General features: G+C 38.0%; 1 protein-coding gene across 1 annotated transcript in view; it reads left to right on the top strand.

Annotated features, from left to right (window-relative positions):
• Nucleotides 1-22,575, top strand: part of ADAMTSL3 (ADAMTS-like 3) — a 289,568-nt gene that overhangs the window by 28,712 nt on the left and 238,281 nt on the right. The window contains exon 3 of the mRNA XM_011975396.1: nucleotides 10,929-10,974. Within this exon, the coding sequence (XP_011830786.1) occupies nucleotides 10,929-10,974 (46 nt within the window). The remainder of the gene's footprint in view (nucleotides 1-10,928; nucleotides 10,975-22,575) is intronic.

Raw genomic sequence — 22,575 nt, forward strand, 5'->3', positions numbered from 1 at the left:
GGGAACATCACACACCGGGGCCTATCATGGGGAGGGGGGAGGGGGGAGGGATTGCATTGGGAGTTATACCTGATGTAAATGACGAATTGATGGGTGCTGATGAGTTGATGGTTGCAGCACACCAACATGGCACAAGTATACATATGTAACAAACCTGCACGTTATGCACATGTACCCTACAACTTAAAGTATGATAATAATAAATAAATTAAAAAAAAAAAAAAAAAGAAAAAGAGAGTAGAAAGGCAGTTGCCAGGGGTTAGAGTGGTTGAGGAGGGGAGTTGGGGACATGTTGGTGGAAGGATTCAAAATTTCAGTTAGGTAAGAGGAATAAGTTTAGCAGATCTATTGTGCAACAGTGTCATTGTACTTAATAACAATATATTATTGAAAAATGCTGAGACTGGATGTTAAGTATTATCACCACAAAAATGATAACTCTGTGAGATAATGGATATGTTAATTAGTTTGATTCATCATTCCACAATGTATAGATACTTTAAAACATCATATTGTACCTGATAAATACATACAATTTTATCTGTTGGTGTTTTGTTGTTATTGAGATGAAGGCTCACTTTGTTGCCCAGGCTGGAGTGCAGTGGCGGGATCTCTGCTCACTGCAACCTCTGCCTCCCAGGTTCAAGTGATTCTCCTACCTCTGCCTCCCAAGTAGCTGGGATTACAGGCATGTACCACTATGCCTGGCTAATTTTTGTATTTTTATTAGAGATGGGGTTTCACCATGTTGGACAGGCTGGTCTTGAACTCCTGACCTCAAGTGATCTGCCTGCCTGGGCCTTCCAAAGTGCTGGGATCATGGGTATGTATCTGTTGATTTTTAAAAGATATTTTAAAAGAATAGAGTGGGAAGAATCAGCTTACTTAATATCAAGACTTACTGTATGGCTGCAGTAATGAGAGCAGTGGTATTGGCAGAGGAATAAACAAATGAGATCAGCGGGAGAAAATATTTGAAAATGACCTAACAAAGGAATAGTATCTCTATTAAGAACTCTTAAATATCAACAATTAAAAATCAAACAATCTAATTAGAAAATGAACAAAGGACGTGAATGGATATTTTACCCAAGAGAATTCACAGATGGCAAATAAGCACATAAAAATATGTTCAACACTACTGGCTATTAAGGAAATGCAAATTAAAACTGCAATAAGATATCATTACCTACCTATCAGAATAACTTTCAAAAAGTTCACAACATGAAATACTGGCAAGGATGCAGAGAAAGAGTGTTACTCTTATTTCGGTTCTGAGAATGTATAATGATATAGCCATTCTGGAAAACAGGCAGTTTCTTTTAAAAAATAAACATGCAACTACCATACAACTCAGCAATTGCACTCCTGGGCATTTTTCTCAGATAACTGAAGACTTAGGTTCACAATAAAACCTAAAACCCGTACATGAATGTTTATACCGGTTTTACTCACAGTGGCCAAAAGGTGGAAACAACCCCAATGCCCTTTAGTGGGTGAATCGTTAAACAAATGGTGTTACATCTATACCAGGGACTGCTACACAGCAGTGAATGGAAATGAACCATTGATAAACACAACAATCTTGATGAATCTCCAGAGAATTACAATGAAGTTATAAAAATCCAATCTCCAAAACTTAAATACTGTATTTCACTTATGTAATATTCTTGAAATGACAGAAATTATAGAAATGGAGAATAGTAGTTGCTAGGTGCTAAGGAAGAGGATAGATGGGTGGGGAGGAGATGCAGCTTTATAAAAGGCAACTTGCAGGAGCCTTGTGATGATAGAAATGTTCTGTACATTACCTGTATTAATATCAATCTCCTAGTTGTATTCTTGTTGTAGAGTTTTGCAAGATGTTACCCTTGAGGGATCCAGGGGGTCTCTTATTATTTTTCTACAAATGCATGTGATTTACAATTATTATTATTATTAGTATTTGAGATGGAGTCTCGCTCTATTGCCCAGGCTTGAGTGCAGTGGCACAATCTTGGCTCACTGCAACGTCCGCCTCCAGGGCTCAAGCAGTTCTCCCACCTCCACCTCCTAAGTAGCTGGGATTACAGGTGCACGCCACCATGCCTGGCTAATTTTTTGCATTTTTAGTAGAGACTGGGTCTCACCATGTTGGCCAGGCTGGTCTCGAACTCCTGACCTCAAGTGATCCACCTGTCTTGTCCTCCCAAAGTGCTGGGATTACAGGCGTGAGCCACCGTGCCCAGCTGATTTACAATTATTTTAAGTGGAAGATTTAATTTAATTAAAAAAAAAACAACAAAAAAACTAGAAATGCCAGGCAAAATGGGACATGCATTTAAAACACCACCACCACCACCACCACTAAAGTTGAACCTACAAGAAATTAAGGGAAATCCACAGGGCCAAAAAGCAAAGAGTAAACTGAATGCCAAACTAGTAAGTGCATAACTGATTCTGTGCCTGCCCTGGTGATGGAGATGGGATTTGATCGTCGCAAAAACTCAGGCTGTTGAGTTTCAATTCTTTCACAATCACAAAAGATCAAGTCTTTAGTGTATGTGAGTTCACGCCGTGGGAACTGCAACCCTAAGATAAAGGCAAGACCCTTGAGGTTCAGACACTTAAACAGAAGGACTAGGGGAAAAACGTCCACACACCAGCATAGGGAATTTAAATATCTTAGTCTTAATTCCATATGAAAAAAAAAATCTACGTTGGAACAATGAACCTGTTCTCCCAAAACTTGGAATTGCGTATATATTGGCCTATATGTATTATGTATATTGCATTGAATACATATATCCTATATGATTGTGGAAACATTTACTTGGGAAATTAATATGGAAAGTGATCTTGTAGCCTGTGATATCCTTGAGGTTATAGCAGCAGTGAAAGATCTGAGAGTCAGGCCACCAACCGGCTGCATAGGATTCCTGTCAATAGAGCCATGCTAATTGACAAACTTGCAATCCTAAAACTGGTAACACACAAGGAAATACTTGGGAGGAGTAAGCACCAGGAGGCAAAACATTGATGATATACAAGAGAAAAGCCATACAGTTATCTATATTGATGCAAAAGTAGCACTTGATAAAATGAATACTTATTCTTTTTTTTTTTTTTTTTTTATTACAACAGATCTTTTAATGACTATTTTTAACATAAACATTGTTGTTTTGGGAAACATCTTTTCTCTTTGAACATTTCACTCAATGTTCAATGTATTAAATCACTGACAGAGAGAAATCAGTTCTGTGCTCTGTACAAATTAAAGGACCCATGAATATATAACCCCTCCCAACCCGCCAAAGCTCAGGTTTGCAATGGTCTCAGCAGAAAATAAACAGCCCAAAATTTAAACAGAATTCATAGCATTACAAAAGTTTACAGAAACAGAGCCCAGAAACAGATATATGCATATGTGGAAGTTTGGTACATATTGAAAGTGGCCCTGTAAATCAGTGCAGGAAAGAGGGGTATTCAATACATGGTGCTCAGATATGATTATCAATAGTCAAAGGAAAATATTAGAACATATCAATTCATGTAAAGAATAAATTCCAAGTGCATTAATCTCTACTTGTAAAAAGCAATGTCTGGAAACATTTATAAAGAAATACAGAAGATTATCTTTGTGATTTCTAGATAGTAAAATATTCCCTAAGATACAAAAAGTTTGAGTTACAAAGGAAAATATAGATAAATTCAAGCACAATAAAAATGTACATCTGTATCACAAAAATATAAACCTAAAGAAAAGACAAGCCATAGAGTGGGAGAAAATCTTGACAATGAATATAACTAATAAAGGACTAGTATTTGAAATATTAAGTAACTTCTACTTACCAATAAAATAGAAGCAAAAAGAGCCTAGTAGAAAAGTGAGCAAAGAATATGAACAGGAAATTCACAGAAGATGAATCTGCATAGTAAAAAACAAATGAAAATAATAATTTCACTGACAAAAACTTGCAAAAGCATATGAAATGAGATTGGGTGTGGTGGCTTACACTTGTAATCCCAGCACTTTGGGAGGCTGCGATGGGTGGATCACTTGAGGTCAGGAGTTTGAGACCAGCATGATGAAACCCCTTTTCTAAAAAATACAAAAATTAACCTGACGTGGTAGCACATGCCTGTAATCCCAGATACTCGGAAAGCAGAAATACAAGAATCATTTGAGCCCAGGAGGTTGCAGTGAGCTGAGATTGCACCACTGCACTCCAGCCTGGGTGAGACAGCAAGACTCTGTCTACCCCAAAAAGAAAAAGAATATGAAATGACATATTTCACATTCTTCATATTGGGAAAAAATTAAAAAGTTTTAAAATGTGAAATATTGACCTAGATGTATAAAAATAGGAACCTTCCTGTACTGGTAATGAGGGTGAAAATTGGTATGCCCATGTTAGAGAGCAATTTGTCAATATCTGGTAATAGTGATGCTGTAAACACCCGGAACAGAACAACCCTGCTCAAGTATATATCCCAGAGAAATGTGTAAATATGCCTAACATGGTGATATAAGATTGCTCATTGCAGAACTGTGGGTGCAGTTTAAAATTTGAAACCAACTTCCAAATGAAGATTTGGAATAATCTTCATCAACATTTAGGAAAATTGATCAATGAAGAATAAAGAGAATTGATAAATAAATTTGGTATATTTATAACTGGGATTCCTACAGATCTCTAAAAGTGAATGAATTATAGAGTTACATCTGTTAACATGGATAGTCTCAAAAACAGTTTTCAGAGAAAAAAAAAACTGCAGAAGTTTTTTTTGTACATTATGATTCCATTTACTCAGTTACCTCTCCTATTTCTGATGTAGGATTTGCTTAACTTTTTCATTTCTTAGGACTAATATAGCATTCTTTAGTCTATTTCTGCACAAACCTTAGCCTACATTCTGAAATTTGCTTTTAGGCCTGAGAATCTCCAAATTTGCCTGGTCCCTGAGCTCATCTAATTTAAACAGGTATCTGAGGGTAGAAAACATCCTAAATCAAATATGTATATATGTATTTGTGCATATGTGTGCATATATTGAGAGAATAATAGGTTCTGTGGTATTTCAGAAGTAAGATAAATGCATGTCATTGCATGTGCTCTCCCAGCTTGGTTCCTGGCATAGGATCAGGCCTGTGGCACACCCACTTTTTCCATGTCTAAGAAACAGGGACAGTAACACCACTTTTTGGCTATAATGAAATTAGTTTAATTCAAAAGCATGGTAGCAGGTTCTTTAATAATTCACTCATTCTTGCTCCCCACATTTTAAGCAGCTGCAAACCGTAATCATTCCTGAGCCATTCCCATGTTAAGAACTTTCACTGTCGTTTTGGAAGTACTCTGGGATTTTAAAGAAGGAAACCTACTTCCCTTGGAATGCTTATCAGGTCTCTTTATCCTTGAACTGCCTTGGAGACTTATTAAGTCTTCATAAATATTGAATACTTGTGGTCAGTTTTTCTTGGAAGAGGAATATGGAGGTGATTACATATAAAACCACGCTGAAAGCCATCCTAAAGCTTTAGAAAGCATTTCAGTGCCTTCCCTTTTATCAGTGTGCTTCTTCAAATTCATGATTTAGGGCATTCATGATTTAGGAAAATAGCAAATATAGCTATTTTGCTTATATATTTCTTGTGGATAAAGTTATTTCAGAATTTGATTACTTTAAATAGTCAGTTCTTTTGCACTGCAAACCATATGCCAGCCAGAATGTCTCTTTCTCTTGCAGAAGTGTGTAACTTGATATTCTAGTTAAGTGCCAATCATGGGAAACACAGGTTTAAGTTAAATACTATTTTAAAAATTAATATATTTTTATTCTTCAAAACACATACTTCTCAGGCTTTATGACACCAGTATTTGAGTCAATATATCATCAAATGAATATAATAAATTATAGTGCTATGAACTCCAGGGAAATTTTATTAATGTTTTTAATATATCCTCATGTGGAATCAACATATGTTTTTTATATATTCATAAATTTATGACTTCAAAACTCTTCAATACAGGGTGTTATGAATGTTGTAATGGATAGAAAATACATAATTGTGAAATGATGCTCTTGAATTTTCAAATACTCTTGATAACCATTAGCTCTTGCATATACTAATTACAATGAAATTTAAAACTTGTAAGTAATATTTCTGCAGCTTAGTTGCTTTGGCCCAAAGGAATTATTCCAGAATAAGCTGGCAGGTTCCTGCTTGGAGAATTAGGATTCCAATGTCCTTAACTTTAAAATAACTTGCATTTCATTTTATGCCTGTTTCATGAAGTAGTCATTCGTTTTCATACTAAATTGTAACCAAAGCAAGCCACATCAATAGAGGCCAGTCACTGAGTTTACTATGTATTAGGTTGGACAAAGTAAAATAGGTTGTTAAAAATGGTCACCAGGTGGTTGGGTTTTAAAAAAAAACCTTGCTACTGACTTATAAAGGAAATAGAGAAGTAATCTCCCTGAATCTTTATATCCATATTCTGGTAGATAGTAGGATCACCGTAAGACATTGTTGAAGGAAGACTGAGTCTAAAATGGTGCATTATGTTTTGAAAATTCATGACATAAAATGCTCTCTTTTTCATATCACCATGCTGCAATTGTAGTGGGATTTGTAGTAGAGTTGTAGATACTTTTTAGGTTTATATTTTAAGGCTCAACACTCAAGATGCAAATTAGTGACTCCTGGAAACTCAGCTTACAATTAGGACACAGCAGGTGGCAATGGAGTTTAGGCCGTTGCTATACACATGGTCTACACTGAAGGCCTGAGACACAGCCATAAGATACCTTTGATATATTCTTTCCTTACCTTTTAGTTTTAAGTTTCTTTTTACAAGAACAGTTTTTAATATAAATAGCTAAAATTAAGCAACTACTAAAAATGCATCTAAAAATTATTTCTGAAAATGTTTAAAGAAAATGCCATTTTTATTAAGTTTCAACAATTTTTGTATTCCAGTATTCCCATCAATTCAAATATTTTTTTTAACCTGCGACTCTCTAATTTGCTTGTTCCTTTCAAATTAGCATCAGATGCTTTTTAGAGGTGCAAGTCAGCATGGTACAAAAAGCTTTTTGGTTATCACTTCACTGATCTATTAGCAACTTCCCTCAACTGGGGCTTTTCCAAAATAAGAGAGTAATTTCAATTACTTCTTCACTTTTCCTATTATTTATTTTCTTCTTTTGTTCATACAGAAAAAGCAAAATGAAGTAGGCCATGTAAGTGAATGACCTTTTCCATAGGCGTAGCTGTTGTTTCCCAGTAGAATGGAGTCATTTTCTCCTTGACCAAGAGAATGACTTCTCCACACCAATATATTTTTTTCTACCAGCCTCCCAGTTTGGTGCTGCTTGAATGATTAAAATTTGATGTACTCTTAGCAAGATTTTAATAAATTTAAGAATAAAATACCTATGACAAAATTTTAAAAACAGAAATATGCAGTGCTGCAAAATATTAAGACACAGCCAACCCATTGTGATAATCTGGGAAGATGTTCTGAACCACAAATCACGAAAGCACATCTACCTAAATATGATTTAACTACAAGTTAGGTAATGCTTTTGGAGGCAGCTATAATGCTGTTCCTTTCACTCCAAAATGTCCTTCTCCCAAAGCCTTCTAAATCTAATTAGGGATTATACCACCTCAAAAACACAAGATGAGAGGAGACAATGGGTACAAGTTGCAGTTGGAACAGAAAGTTTAAGGTGAAGGTGGTATGAAATGGAAATGGAGGAGGGAGAGTTTGAGAAAAACTGCAAAGGAAAAAGTGTGGAAGTTAATATTAAAAATTCACCGGACACAGTAAAATAGAAAATAACCACTACAGAAAATTAAAACCAGTAGTGTGGAGGAATATCTGTAGAAGATTTCTTATAAGCACAAGAAAAGGTCAATGAAATGAGATATATATATATATATATATATATATGAGGAAATCACAGATGGATTAATGAAGAAATAATAGATGCAGAGAGAGGGAGCTCCAGCCTCACAATTATAGGCATTTATGGAACAAGAGCAGTAATCAAAATCATAATCTGAGAATAATCAGCAGCATTGTAAGTAAAGACCTTGAGTATTCCATTCAAAAAGGCTCACCATTTTCAGTAAAGACTGATGAAACACACGACTGGATACATCCTGATTATAACTTAACTTTTATATCAAATACTAACACAACAAAACAAGAGTACTATAACCTTTCAGGCAGAAACATAAAACACACAAGCAAAGGAATAATCATATTTCTCCTCTGCAAGTCTAAATGTCAAGGGTCAATGAAGTGTGTTTACAGCTTTGAGAAAAAAGGATCATGTAAGAAGTAATACCATATCATGCAGCATTGCCTTTCCTGTATGAAAGGCAAAGATTTAATCATATGCCAGCCATACATCCAACTAATTAAATAATATTTAGCCAGCCAAGAGTTAAAAACTCATACATGAAAAAATTCATATTATGAAAGGACTGGGATTTGTTTTAAAATACTTCTAAATATGTATTGTATGTATGGACAAAAATGAAAACCTAAAGATGTTTACCAAATAAATTTTATATTATATAAAAAAGAATGGACTCAGAAATCCCACTTCAAGGTATTTACCCGAGAAATGAAAAGCTTTGTTAGCATAAAACCTCCATGTGAATGTTTATAGCATTTTTTCATACTTACCCAAAACTAAAAACAACTCAAATATTACTTGGTGAGTGAATAAACAGTTGTACATTTGTGCAATAGAATACCACTCAGCAATTAAAAAAGTGCAAACTAGATACCTGCAACCACAGAATGATTTTCAAATATATTATGCTAAAAAGAGCCAGTCTCAAAAAGCTACATATGGTGTGATTCCATTTATATAACATTTTGGAAAAGACAAATTATAGGGACAAAACCAACCAGTGGTTGCCAGGAGCTGAGGGTGGGGGAAGAGGCTGACTATACAGGGGCAACCTGAGGGCATTTTTGGGGTGATGGAACTGTTCCAAATATTCCTTGTGGTAGTAGTTACACAATTGTATGGGTTTGTCAAAACTCTTAAAATTGTATACATACCAAATAGAATTTTAATATATGTCAGTTTTTAAGTAGGGAAAAAGAGAAGCAATGTAATCACAAAAGGTAATATTGGCATAGCAATGTGAACATACTTAAACACTGAACCACACACTTAAAAGTGGTTAGGATGGTAAGTTTTATGTTATATGTATTTTGTCACAATTTTAAAAGTTTTACATTTACAGCTACAAAAATAATGTTTGTATAATGGACTGTGATGTAATCATTAAAATAATTTTTCCAAAGAATTATCAATGAAATGAGAAAATGCTTATAATATTAGATTAAAACAAATACTAGGATGAATTAACAGTATGATTTTCAATCCTGTAAATGGCAGAAACAATGGAGGGTTAAATGACAAAAGAATAAAGTTTTTGGTGATAGGATTTTGAGTGACTACCTCTATACTTCCTGGCACATTACTGGTTTCCACTTATTCCTTTTGTAATCAAGAAAAATGGAAGCATCAGAAAGTATATGCAGTGAGTTTAACATTGCTGACTCTATCAATCATTTCATATAGGCTCATATTTAAATCATAGTGGCAAAAAAAATGACCTCCTATCCACTTTAAAATTATTTTGTTCCCATAGAAATAAATATTTTAGTAACAATTGAAATAGTATCTATTGACTTTTAATTCAAAATGATTATTTAAGCCTGTGTTTAGCTTTCCTGGCTCCAAATTTGCGATTGAATTCACCAGGAAAACATAAAAGGAAAAAATATGTAACTCCATTGAAAAATTGGGAAAAGTGCCATGAATAGATTAGATATCTTTAAGGATTTTATGTAAAATATAGATGGACAAGCACTGGACTAAGGGAAGTACCTGTTGGATGGAATTCCAGTCTCCCAAAGGAAAACTGCCTGGAAAATGAGTGGCGGGGTCCCAGAGCTAGTGGCTGTGGGGGAAGATAGGTTATGTGGTGGTCATCCCTGGAAAATTCTCAAACTTACCAGTATTAGCATCCCAAGAATGCTGTTCCAACATGACTTTGTATAATCCCATTTGGTAAGGTCAATGATTGAAATAAAATAGGCTGGGTACAGTAGCTCATGCCTGTAATCCCCCCACTTTGAGAGGCTGGGGCGGGTGGATCACTTGAGGCCAGGAGTTCGAAACCAGCCTAGCCAACATGGTGTAACCCCGTCTCTACTAAAAATACAAAAATTAGCCAGGTATGGGGGTGTGCGCATGCAATCCCAGCTACTCTGGAGGCTGAGGCTGGAGAATTGCTTGAACCTGGGAGACGGAGGTTGCAGTGAGCTGAGATCAAGCCATTGCACTTCAGCCTGGGAGACAGAATAAGACTCTGTCTCAAAATAAATAAATAAATAAATAAATAAAAAGGAAGCATTACTTCAAGCAAATTTCTAATAGACACTGTTGTACTAATTAAAGGAAGACAGTGAGTGCCCTGCTAACTTGAGTTGCTTCAGTAAGGGAAGAGAAATGTCCTAGTGGAAACATGCTACACAAATGCTTCTGCATGTAGCTTTTCCCTTTTCATTATAGAAAAGAATACACATATTCACACATGAGACACACACATATTGTACATTAATTGTAATGGTTATACGGGCCCTTGGGTAAGAATTGCATATGAGTACTACTATTACCTAAAGAATTCATTCTTTATTTAATGTGACACTTCCACAAGACTTCTTGGCCCCCAATCCTTGAAAATTAGTTTCTTAGAATTAAACTTTGAATCTTTGGGGTAATGTGCACTAGTGAAAGTTTTACAGGGAACCAATGCCTTGTATTTGATTTTTTTTTTTTTTTAAATGCTGCCTCTTCTATGAAATCATGATTTCTTCTTTCTTCTTTCTTTTTTCCTTTAGGAATTGTGAAGGGCAGAACATTCGGTACAAGACATGCAGCAATCATGTAAGTCCTAAAATAAAAATATTTTATCCAATACAATATGGTCTTGTTTTAAGTTACAATATTCCAATGTGTACTCTAAAACGAATGGTCTCTTAATACCCTTTGTGGAAAATTTAAGTATTTCTTTAATTGACAACAGATTATGTATATCAAATATCTTCCATTTATACTACCTTTTTAGGCCATATCACATTCATGATCTAATTTGTTAAGTATTTAATAATTTCTGAAGTCATAGAAACAATACATAATATCTGCTTTTATGTTCATTATCTTACCTGACCTTCGCACTGTCTCTAGGCAGGCAAGGTCCGGTTATTTCTCTTTTGCAAGTGAGAGGACTGAGGCTGAGCAAGGTAAAATTATTTTTTGAAGGTCACATAGGAAGAGTAGACTTACTTGAACTGGTCTGTTGCTATTTCTACCTCAGTGTCAAGGAATACTGTAGGTGACTCATCAGCAAATCACACAGAAATATACAAAACCCTACTCTTATTTTACATCAGTCAACACTAAAAATAAAAATTCAAACATCTTACTTTAGAAATTTGAAAATAAGGCTCATGCCTGTAATCCTAGCATTTTGGGAGGCCAAGGCAGGCAGATCACTTTAGGTTAAAAGTTCGAGACCAACCTGGCCAATATGGTGAAACCCCGTCTCTACTAAAAATACAAACAGCTGGGCTTGGTGGTGCGTGCTTGTAATCCTAGCTACTTGGGAGGCTGAGGCAGGAGAATTGCTTGAACCTGGGAGGTGGAGGTTGCAGTGAGCCGAGATCACACCACTGCACTCCAGCCTGGGCAACAGAGTGTAAATTCTGTCTCAAAAAAAAAAAAAAAAAATGGAAAATAAAAAATAAACACCAGAAAGAATCCATTCTATTTTCCATTCAAAGCATTTCCTGGTTATCAGTAAGAGGCTAACTAGAGGTACTTGGCACTTACCTCCTCATACACAAAAAGACCAAAACAACAAATAAACAACTACAATTAGACTAGAGTATCTGAGGGAGAGCACTGCAGTATAGCAAGGGAATGGCAGAATCTCTGTGGCAAACAGTAACTCAGGATGGCAGCATAGAGAGGAGGGTGAAGTACTCTGCCTCTACTACTACACCTCCTCTGTCAGGTAAGCAGGGAGCCCCCAGCAGCCCCTGTTACCAGTACAGATACAGGTAGTCCTTGCTACAGGTGAATGTGGCAGTCCTCACAGGCCCTTGGGGGAGCTGTCTGGAGTTCCCACAGTGGCATTGTTTCACAGTAGGAGCTCACATTGTACACTGCCCACCTCCCATGACCCAGGCTGTTATGGCACAGTGACACCTTGAAACTGGAGCCACTGCTAGAGTGTGCTCTACTCTGGGGAACAGTAACCACTGATCTTTCCATCCCTGAGACTCCACTGTCATTCTTACATGCTCACACAGATGACTGCAGCACCACAACCCCAGCTGTTTAGAACCTAGGCCCAGTGAAATGGTGATGACCCTTGCATCCAAGTCCACATGACACCCTTCCCTGCAAGGAACAGGTGATCCTGCACAGTTGTGCATGTACCTCCAGCTTAAGAACCAGCCTGGTGGCCCTTTCTGTGGCAAAGCTGCACCACTACTGCCCTAAACTCCTGCAGTCTAGGCCATTGAGGCACTCACAGATATTACTACATGGATTATACCTGATGAAGCTGTATGGAGACCCAACTACTATGTCCACCCAGAACCAATGTGAATTCACACTACTCAACTGACACCGTAGGACACATCTGTAGGAAAAAATCTTTCCTTATAAAAGCTACTCTGTAAAATTGGAAGCAGAAACGGATTCAGCAGATGCACAGATATCAAAGTAGATGCACAAGGCTAGGTGTGGTGGCTCATGCCTGTAATCCCAGCACATTGGGAGGCTGTGGCGGGCAGATAACTTGAAGTCAGGAGTTTAAGACCAGCCTAGCCAACATGGTGAAACCCTATCTCTACAAAAAATACAAAAATCAGCTGGATGTGGTGGCACACACTTGTAATCCCAGCTACTTGGGAGGTGAGGCAGGAGAATCTCTTGAACCTGAGAAGCAGAGGTTTCAGTGAGCTAAGATCACACCACTGCTCTCCAGCCTGGGTGACAGAGCCAGATTCCATCTCAAACAAACAAGCAAAAAACAAAACAAAGTAGATACACAAGAAACTTGAGAAAGCAAAGAAACATGACACCTTCAAATGAATGTAGTTCTCCAGTAATAAACCCCAAAGAAAAGGAAACTTACAAAATGCCTTAAAAAGAAATCAAAGTAGTGATTTTAGGGAAACTTGCGAGATACAGAAGAATACAGATAAAAAATGTAATGAAATCATTTGAATTTACAATAGCTACATTTATAATAGCTACAAAAAGTAATATACTCAGGAGTAAATTTAACCAAGAAGGTAAAAAATCTGTACATTAAAAATTATAAAACATTAATGGCCAGGCGTGGTGGCTCACGTCTGTAATCCCAGCACTTTGGGAGGCTGAGGTGGGTGAATCACGAGGTCAGGAATTCGAGACCAGCCTGGCCAACATTGTGAAACTCTGTCTCTACTAAAAATACAAAAAAATTAGCTGGGCGTGGTGGCAGGCACCTGTAATCCCAGCTACTTGGGAAGCTGAGGCAGGAGAGTCACTTGAACCCAGGAGGTGGGGGTTGCAGTGAGTTGAGATTGCGCCATTGCACTCCAGCCTGGGTGACAGTGCGAGACTCCATCTCAATATATAAATAAATAAACTACACAAAACATTAATGAAAGAAATTAAAGAGGATGCAAAAAGAGGTGTTCATGGATTGGAAAAATTCACATTGTTAAAATGTCCTTACTATCCAAAGTGATACACAGATTTAATACAATCCCTGTTAAAATTCCACGCAGTGGCTCACGCCTGTAATCCCAGCACTTTGGGAGGCTGAGGCGGGCGGATCACAAGGTCAGGAGATCGAGACCATCCTGGCTAACATGGTGAAACCCTGTCTCTACTAAAAAAAAAATACAAAAAATTAGCCGGGTGTGGTGGCGGGCACCTGTAGTCCCAGCTACTCGGGAGGCTGAGGCGGGAGAATGGCGTGAACCCGGGAGGCGGAGCTTGCAGTGAGCCGAGACTGCGCCACTGCACTCCAGCCTGGGTGACAGAGCGAGACTCCATCTCCAAAACAAAACAAAACAAAACAAAAATTCCAGTGACATTCTTCACAGAAAAAAAAAAATCCTAAAACTTGTATAGAATCACAAAAAGACTCTGAACACCCAAAGCAATCTTGATTAAAAACAAACAAACACACAAAAATCAAAACTGGAGGCATACCACTACCTGACATGAGAAAGTGATAGTAACTAAAACAGCATGGCATTTGTGTAAAAATACACACAGATCAATGGCACAGAATAGAGAGTCCAGAAATAATTCCACATATCTACAGCCAACTGATTTTCAATAAGGGTGCCAAGAATACACACTGGGGAAAGGACAGTGTCTTCAATAAATGGTGTGGGGAAAATTGGATATCTATATGCAGAAGAATAAAACTGGACCCCTGTCTCTCACCATGTACAAAATCCAACTAAAAATGAAGTGAAGATGTACATGTAAGACTTGAAAATATGAAACTGATAGACAAAAACAAAGGAAATGCTTCATGACATTGGACTAGGTAAGGATTTTTAAAATATGATCTCAAAAGCACAGACAATAAAAACAAAAATAGACAAATGGGATTATATTAAACTAAAAAGCTCATGTACATCAAAGGACAGACACAATCAAGAGTAAAGAGACAACCTATAGAATGGGGGAAAATATTTGCAAACTAGACAGCTGGACAAGGAAATAATATCTAGAATATATAAGGAATTCAAACAACTCAGTAGCAAAAAAACCCAGAACAAATAATTTGATTTAAAAATGGCAAAAGGCCTTAATGAACATTTCTCAATAGCAGACATAAATACCAACCCAGGTGTATGGAAAAATGCTTAACATCACTAATCATCAGAGAAATACAAATCAAAACCACTATATCACCTCATTCCACTTAAAATGATTATTATCACAAAGACAAAAGACACAAGTGTTTCCAAGGATGTGGAGAAAAAGGAACCCTTATATGCTATTAGTGGGAATGTAAATTAGTTCATCGTTTGTGGAAAATAGTATGGAGTTCCTCAAAATATTAAAAATAGAACTACCGTATGATCCAGAATCCTATTACTAGGTATATATTCAGAGGAAATGAAATCAGTATATCACAGAGACATCCTCACTCACATGTCTATTCTAGCACTATTCAATGGAATCAACTTAAGTGTCCAACAATGAATGAATGGAGAAAGCAAATGTGGTATATATACACAATGAAATACTATGCAGCCATAAAAACAAGGAGATGTTGTCATTTGTGACATGGATGAATCTAGGGGATATTATGTTAAGTGAAATAATCCAGGCAGAGAAAGACAAATACCACATAATCTCATTCATATGTGGAATCCAAAAAAAAAAAAAAACTTGATATCATGAAAGTAGGCAATAGAACAGTGGTTACCAGAGACTGGGGAGGGCCGGGGGCAGGTAGAGATTGGGAGAGGTTAGTCAAGAAAGTTACAGCTAGGAAGGAAGGATGATTTTTGGTATCCTATTGCACAGTAGAGTAACTATAGTAAACAGTAAGACATTGTATATCTCAATTTAGCCAGAAGAGAGGATCTTCAGTGTTCCTACCACAAAGAAATGTTAAATTTTTGAGGTGGTAAACATGCTAATTACCCTAATTTGTTCATTATATAATGTATACATGTATTGAAATATCAAGTTGTACCCCATAAATATGTGCAATTTGTGGAGCCCTAAGGAGTTGAAAGAAAACTGAAAAATAAGCTTAGCTGGCAGAAACAGAAGTAGGGGGTAGAGAGGAACAAATGTTCTGAGAAACAGGGTCAACTGCAAATGGCTCACTAGCACCCAAGCATCCTGTTACAAGCATCCCAATCAAAGCCCACCTGCACCTAGCATCCTGTCTGCAAACATTAAGCCCAAGTAACACGACCTAAAAAACTCCCCTCCAGTCCCTGCCTCTTTGCAGACAGCAGACAGCCTTCCCTCTGCTGTATTGCCCATTGCTCGCTGGCAGTGTATCTCCCCTTTTCTTTAAATAAATCTGCCTTTCCAGACTTATTACTGTCTTGGTAAATTCTTTTACTGACTATGTGTTGGCCCCAGGCAGTCACTAACCATGACATTTTATATGTTTATTAAAAATTTTAAAAACATTTCCCTCATTGGTGGTATGGACCCAAATAAAAATGACAGGAATTAAAAGGAAATTCTGAGAATCTGAAGATCTCATTTAAATGAGATTGATTGATTTATTTTTAGCCACTTTTCTCAATTGGCTGTAACTAATTTATTTTAAAAGATCAATTACTGGGGCTTTGTCTCTTTCTTCTTTCTCTGTCCCAAGTCAGTGTGAGATATCGGTCCTGGCTAAGGGTTTCTAATCTACGGATCAAGCTTATTCTTGGTGGGTAGGCCCCCAAGTTCTGTGGGAGTAGAAAGCTGGCAGTCTTTAGCAACACCTTTTGACTGAGAGCTCAAGCCATATTTGCAGTCCGTTTCTATCAACGATCAAGCTGACATTTCTATCTGTATCTCTCCACTGGTTCCGAACTTGAATGGGAAAAAATGGATGCTTATTTACTGGGGCACTCAAACTCAAATATCACTTAGCCAGAAGTAACCAGATTTTTATCAAATGAGTCCTCGGAGGGATTTTGGAGCACTACACAAATGGCTTCACATCTCTGGTGATTTGAATTGAATCACGCTTGATGTTGAGTGACACACCTGCTTGTGAATGCTGAATTAACTGAACTGGAAGTCCAGGTGGGGCATGTAGGAGGGAGAGATAGAGACCTGAACACAAAGGCAAGCATGTCAGTGCCAACGTAGTCTAGCGTTCCTTTTAAACAGGCATGTGGGTGCATTAGCAACCTCAGAGTTTTATCCATGAGGCTTTTAGATCTACCACCTTTTTCATGGGTGCATTAGTTGTTTTTATTGCTGCAGTAACATATTACTATAAACATAGTGCCTTAAAACAAGACAAATGTAGTACCTTATGGTTCTGACAGCCAGAAGTCTGACACAGGTCTTACTGGGCTAAAATTAACATATAGGCAGGGCTATATCATTCTGGAGGCCTAGGGAAAAATTAATTTCCTTTTTTTCCCGGCTTCTAGAGGCTACCCATATTCCTTGGCTTGTGATTCCTTCTTCAATCTTCAAAGCCAGCAACATTACGTCTGTTTGAACATTTCTCCTTTTCTGTTTTTTTCTTTTTCTTTTTCTTTTTTTCTTTTTTTTTTTTTTGAGACTGAGTCTTGCTCTGTCGCCCAGGCTGGAGTGCGGTGGCACGATCTCGGCTCACTGCAACCTCTGCCTCCCAGGTTCAAGCGATTCTCCTACCTCAGCCTCCTGAGTAGCTGGGATTACAGATGCTAACTACCATGCCCAGCTAGTTTTTGTATTTTTAGTAGAGACAGGGTTTCACCATATCGGCCAGACTGGTCTCGAATTCCTGACCTCAAGTGATCCACCTGCTTCGGCCTCCCAAAGTGCTGGAATTATAGGCATGAGCCACCGCACCCGGCCTGAACATTTTTTCTGCAGTCATGTCTTCCTGTGACCACAGTTGGGCATTGTTCTCCCACCTGGATAATCCTAGATAATTTCTTTGTCTCAAGGTCTCTAACTTTAGTTATATGTGCAAAGATCCTTTTGCCATGTAAGGTAACACAGTGACAGGTTCCAGGGGTTAGGTCATGGATATCTTGTGGGCCAAGGCGCTGCCCACAAGATATTTTGCCCACCACAATGGGATAGCTAAAGTTTTCTTTGGTCTGACAATTTCCTTGTAGTCTTTCAAGAACAAATTTCAAAACAGTATGATTTCCAGCAATAATTTGTGAAACTATTTAGAACGTTCATTTTAAACCCCAGATCAAGGTGTTACATTTTGGGATCTCATTCTAGAGTTTCTCTCTGTGTGTATCACTCTGCTGTAGCTAATTCCAAAAAGGAACCTATTATCAACACAAGTGTTAGAGTATTATGCCGCACAGTACAGACATAAAATGTAATCTACTAAAATTAGTGCACATTAGGTGCAATGGTTAGTACTTTGGTGTACTTGAGTGAAGATATAATGCCCCTGAAGCTCTGTGGGCCTTGGGGGTTACCTGTGGTCTCTAATTTATGGTCCCTCTGGGAGAATGCAGCAGAAATCTTTCTAGGCTGGTAAGAAATAGGTGCTTGGGGTAGGGTAGGAAGGAGGTGGAGAAGCAAATGCTGCCCTTTTTAGTTCTCAGAGTTGGAATCCTTAGAGAGTCCTAAGAGAGGTTTCATAAGAATATAGCATCAGTTGCTACACTTGTCATTGCAAACTCAGAATTTCCAACAAAATTCCTTATTTGCGAAATAAAGGAAAGTTGTGGCAGTGGAAGTGTCCAGAGCATCACTTTGTCTCCATGTGCCACAGTATCTGTAGCTGTGCATGCCCAAACTGTGTTGCAAACCAGAAGTACATAAATGCAGCCCCAGCTTCAGTATTGATAATCTATAAGAGTCCATTCCTATACAGGAGAGATTATACAAGTATATTCCTGAATATACTATGGAAACATTGCAAACATGTTGAGTGCCATAAGTGGATGTAACCACAATGAACTTGGAGTATGCATATGGTTACATCTTTTTTTTCCATATAATTATTTGAGCTGCTTCCTGCTTTATTAACTGGGGGCTCAAAACATCCACCTCACCATCATCCACTCTAAAGAGCAGGAGTGGGGACCACTCTGCAACCCACCCCACCTCAAGTGGAGAGAGGACCAAGTTCTGATGAGCATTCCCCTGCTGTTACTTCTCACTGCCTTCTCACTGCCATTCAATGCCTTACTGAAGACTGGCTACACTAGTTCAGTGGTTAGTGGATTTCATTTTACCTGGAAATGGGGATGGTCATTCACTCTTTTGAAGGAAGTTGCCTTTAGTGATTCTAAGATGAGGAGCTCTTTTGAGGGAGACTTGCCCCCTGATTCAAACATGCCTACACCTATACATCCAGTACCGTAAAAGCCCTGTATTAAGGGATGGCAGGGTCTTTTCAGTCCCATTCAAGAGATGTCATCATCAATGGCCAAACTCAGTCTCTATCAGAGAAGTCTGCTATATGGAGAAGGAGGTGTTTCTGTCAGTGAGCCTTGGAGATCTAACACTGTATCATATTCCAGAGATTGCTAAAAGTTCTGTTTCTCCATGGGAATGTCTGAAGGCTCAGACTCTCAGCCTTAGGACCATGGGCTATTGTCTATATGTGTTGACTTCCTCACACTTAACCCAAATAATAATAATAGCTCATACTTATTAAGTACTTCCTGAATGCTAGGCATTATTCTAAGTGCCATTTCATGAATAAATTATTGTAATCCTCACACTAACCCTGGGAAGTAAGTGCTGTTTTTATTTCCACATTTACAGAGGAGATTTAAATAACCTGCCCAAGGTCACAGAACTGAATTTAACTCAGACAGTCAGGTTTCAGAAAGTGCACTCCTAACCACTCTATTACACTATACATGGGTATGGAAAGGCTGTAAGCTTTGTCAGATAATAAAATGATGCTGCAGACAGCAGTAGCTAAAGCATGGTAGCTTTTAGTAACACATGAGCACAAGAATTGCTGTGGTATTGGAGGGACATTATACTTCCAGACACCATTGTAGAAAATCTAACTCTGAAACAGTAGGGCAGACCTTCTACATAATCTTAGTTGGCAAGGGCCAGAGATCAGGGAAAAGCAGGGAATTAACTGAAAGAGACACAACTGAAGGGAGTCAGAGAAAGGAAATCCTCCATGGCTATTGGTTTTCTACTACTCCAGCAGCCTGGGGTGGATCCCTAGCATAGGGATGGATCCGGCTTAACGAGGACAGACTCTGACAGTCGCATTTCAGAATTCTGCCCACCTCAGCAGAAGACGCTAAAGAAAAAAAATTCAGGCACTCAAGAAAAGATCAAATGTTCTTTTGTTATGAAGTCTAGTTGTAACAGGGACATGCATTCACAGCACATAGATGAAGATGAAGAAATTCTACTCCTGGTGTGCAGGAGATCATGCCTCAAATGGCAGGAGCAGAAGGCATACCCAGGCCACAAAGACCACACCACCCTCCTGGAGAATTCAGACTTTGGTTCAGTGGCTTTCCTCGGGTTCACTCTGTCGGGAGATGGAGATTTGGGCTTTGGGCCTGAAAGAATATGGAACAGAACATGTCTGGGTACAGTGCCTTGGCTCCCGGGTGACTGCTGTCTTCAGACATAACCCACTGATCAGCACTTAGCGTATATCCTTATAGCCAGAACTGGCCCCTGAGCCCTAGATAAAGAATTATCTTTATCAGGGGTATTTTGGAGCAAATGGAGAATTTCTAAGAGAAGTCATGCATGTCAGCAGGGAGATCTAATACCTGAATTCACTGATGAGTCATTTTTTTTTTTTTTATACCAGGGTTTATAGGATTAAAGGCAATGCTGGAAGAGGTAAAGGGAAAATAATTTTAAGATAAGTATATCATAATTTGGTAAGGATATTTTTGTAGCATGAACACATTTTTATATGAGCACAGAGGGAGGCCTGGTATACTTGCAGAAGGGGCTCCCAGGGCTCCTTCCTGACTTTACAGAAGGGACATTTGATGTGACCCTTGAAGGATCCCTCATATTATGGATCCTATGAATGGCTAGAATCTGACAATTTTCCATTCAGTATTTCTCTTGGAGGTGTTCTTTTCTTTTCCTTGTCATCTCTCCTACTCTGGGCAAAAGTCACCCCCTCTCACGTCTGTCTCCAGACCTCCAGACCATCTTACGATTATACTGTTCCTAAAATGCCATCTTTTATATTTTAGTCCCCTCCGTGGATCCTTAATGCTTTAAATCTCCTCGCTTGCATTCAAGGATCTTCTTGTCTTCAGATAAGATCTATCTCTTATTTAAACTCCCAGCTTTCACCCTTTCTGGACAAGGCTGCATACTGCTCCATATAGATAACGAATTTATTTCTGCTGTTTCTCTTTTGTTATGTTGTTTCCCGAATCTTCTCCTGTTTACATCACACCATCCTTTAAATTCATCTGAGATTTCACTTTTCCACAATTCCTTGTTTGCCAGTTCTAGTTTGCAGTGGCCACCAACAATTTATTTTTATGCTAGAAATGCAGTCATTTGTTATATAAAATAATCACAAAACTCAGCTCATAGTACAACTTGGATATGAAGTTAAAATAAAATTTTAAAATTTGCTTGTAGCAACAATATTATTTCTCCTGAGTCTCTACTTGCTGGTTATTGGGAGAGAGGACTGGGGAGGGGAATTGCCTAAATGTCTGATCCACATGAAAGCTTGGTCCAGTCCTATTATATAAATAATCTCATAGATAATGGCCTGTCTCTCTTGCATAAAAATACTCAGTTTATTAGATAATCTTTCATTCCTGGCTTCTCTACGTAAGTTGCTCCCGTGTTTTACATATCCTCATGGTTTCAGGAGGGGAAGGAGAACTTGTTTTCAAGATGGTTTGGGAAATGGGTGCCTTTTGTCATTTGTTGGCTGTGGCAGCCTTCTTCTTTTCCTTTCTCTTCCCTTCTCCTCCTCTCCATCCTCCTCTTCTCTATTCCTCCTATCCTTCTCCTCCTCTTTCTTCTTTTCTGAGCTTCCCAGATTGGCTACCCTCACTGACTGACACTTCCTTTTATTACCTCTATCAGGTTAGAGTCAAGTCTTGCTGATATGGAATCTATTCTTATTAACTTCATCTAATCAATTGTACAGTTTAACTCTTGGATAACAATTCTACATCCTTCATTGCATTCCCACTTTAAGTCTACAAATGCCAGTGATAACACTTGTTCGGTGTGTTTCATGCGTATAGAAGCTACATCTCCAGTAAGATAACAAGCTCATTGAATGACAGTGGTGGTTTATGTTTTTGTTTTGTGTTCTCCCTAGCATGTGACCTAGGGCAAAGCTCATTAAGTATATTTCATAAATAAATGTTGTCTTCAATTTAACTGAAATGAAAAAAATGCTTCTCAGGGAAAGGAAAGCAGAAGAATGTTTGGCATTTTGCTCCCTAAATGTCAAATAAACTGTTTAAGACACAAGAATCCCTAGCTTGTCTTGAGCCGGGATGTGGGACCTAGCTGAGCCAGATTAGGCAAGCTTAGTGTTGACACTGGAAGAATGTGAAGTGAATGAAAGCATTTAATGTAAGCAGTCAGTGTCCCCCATGTGTACTAGAAAGCAGTATTCTATAATAGAGTGCTTATTACTTTGAGAATCAGTCTTGGCTCTGTCATATCCTAGTGTGTGTCTTTGGACTAGTGGCTAAAAACTTTCTACGTCACAGTTTTTTTTTTTTTTTTGTATTTTTGTATTTTTTTTTATTATTATACTTTTAAGTTCTAGGGTACATGTGCACAACGTGCAGGTTTGTTACATATGTATACATGTGCCATGTT

The sequence above is a fragment of the Mandrillus leucophaeus genome, unplaced genomic scaffold (genome assembly GCF_000951045.1).
Source record: "Mandrillus leucophaeus isolate KB7577 unplaced genomic scaffold, Mleu.le_1.0 Scaffold1541, whole genome shotgun sequence".
Taxonomy (NCBI): Eukaryota; Metazoa; Chordata; class Mammalia; order Primates; family Cercopithecidae; genus Mandrillus; species Mandrillus leucophaeus.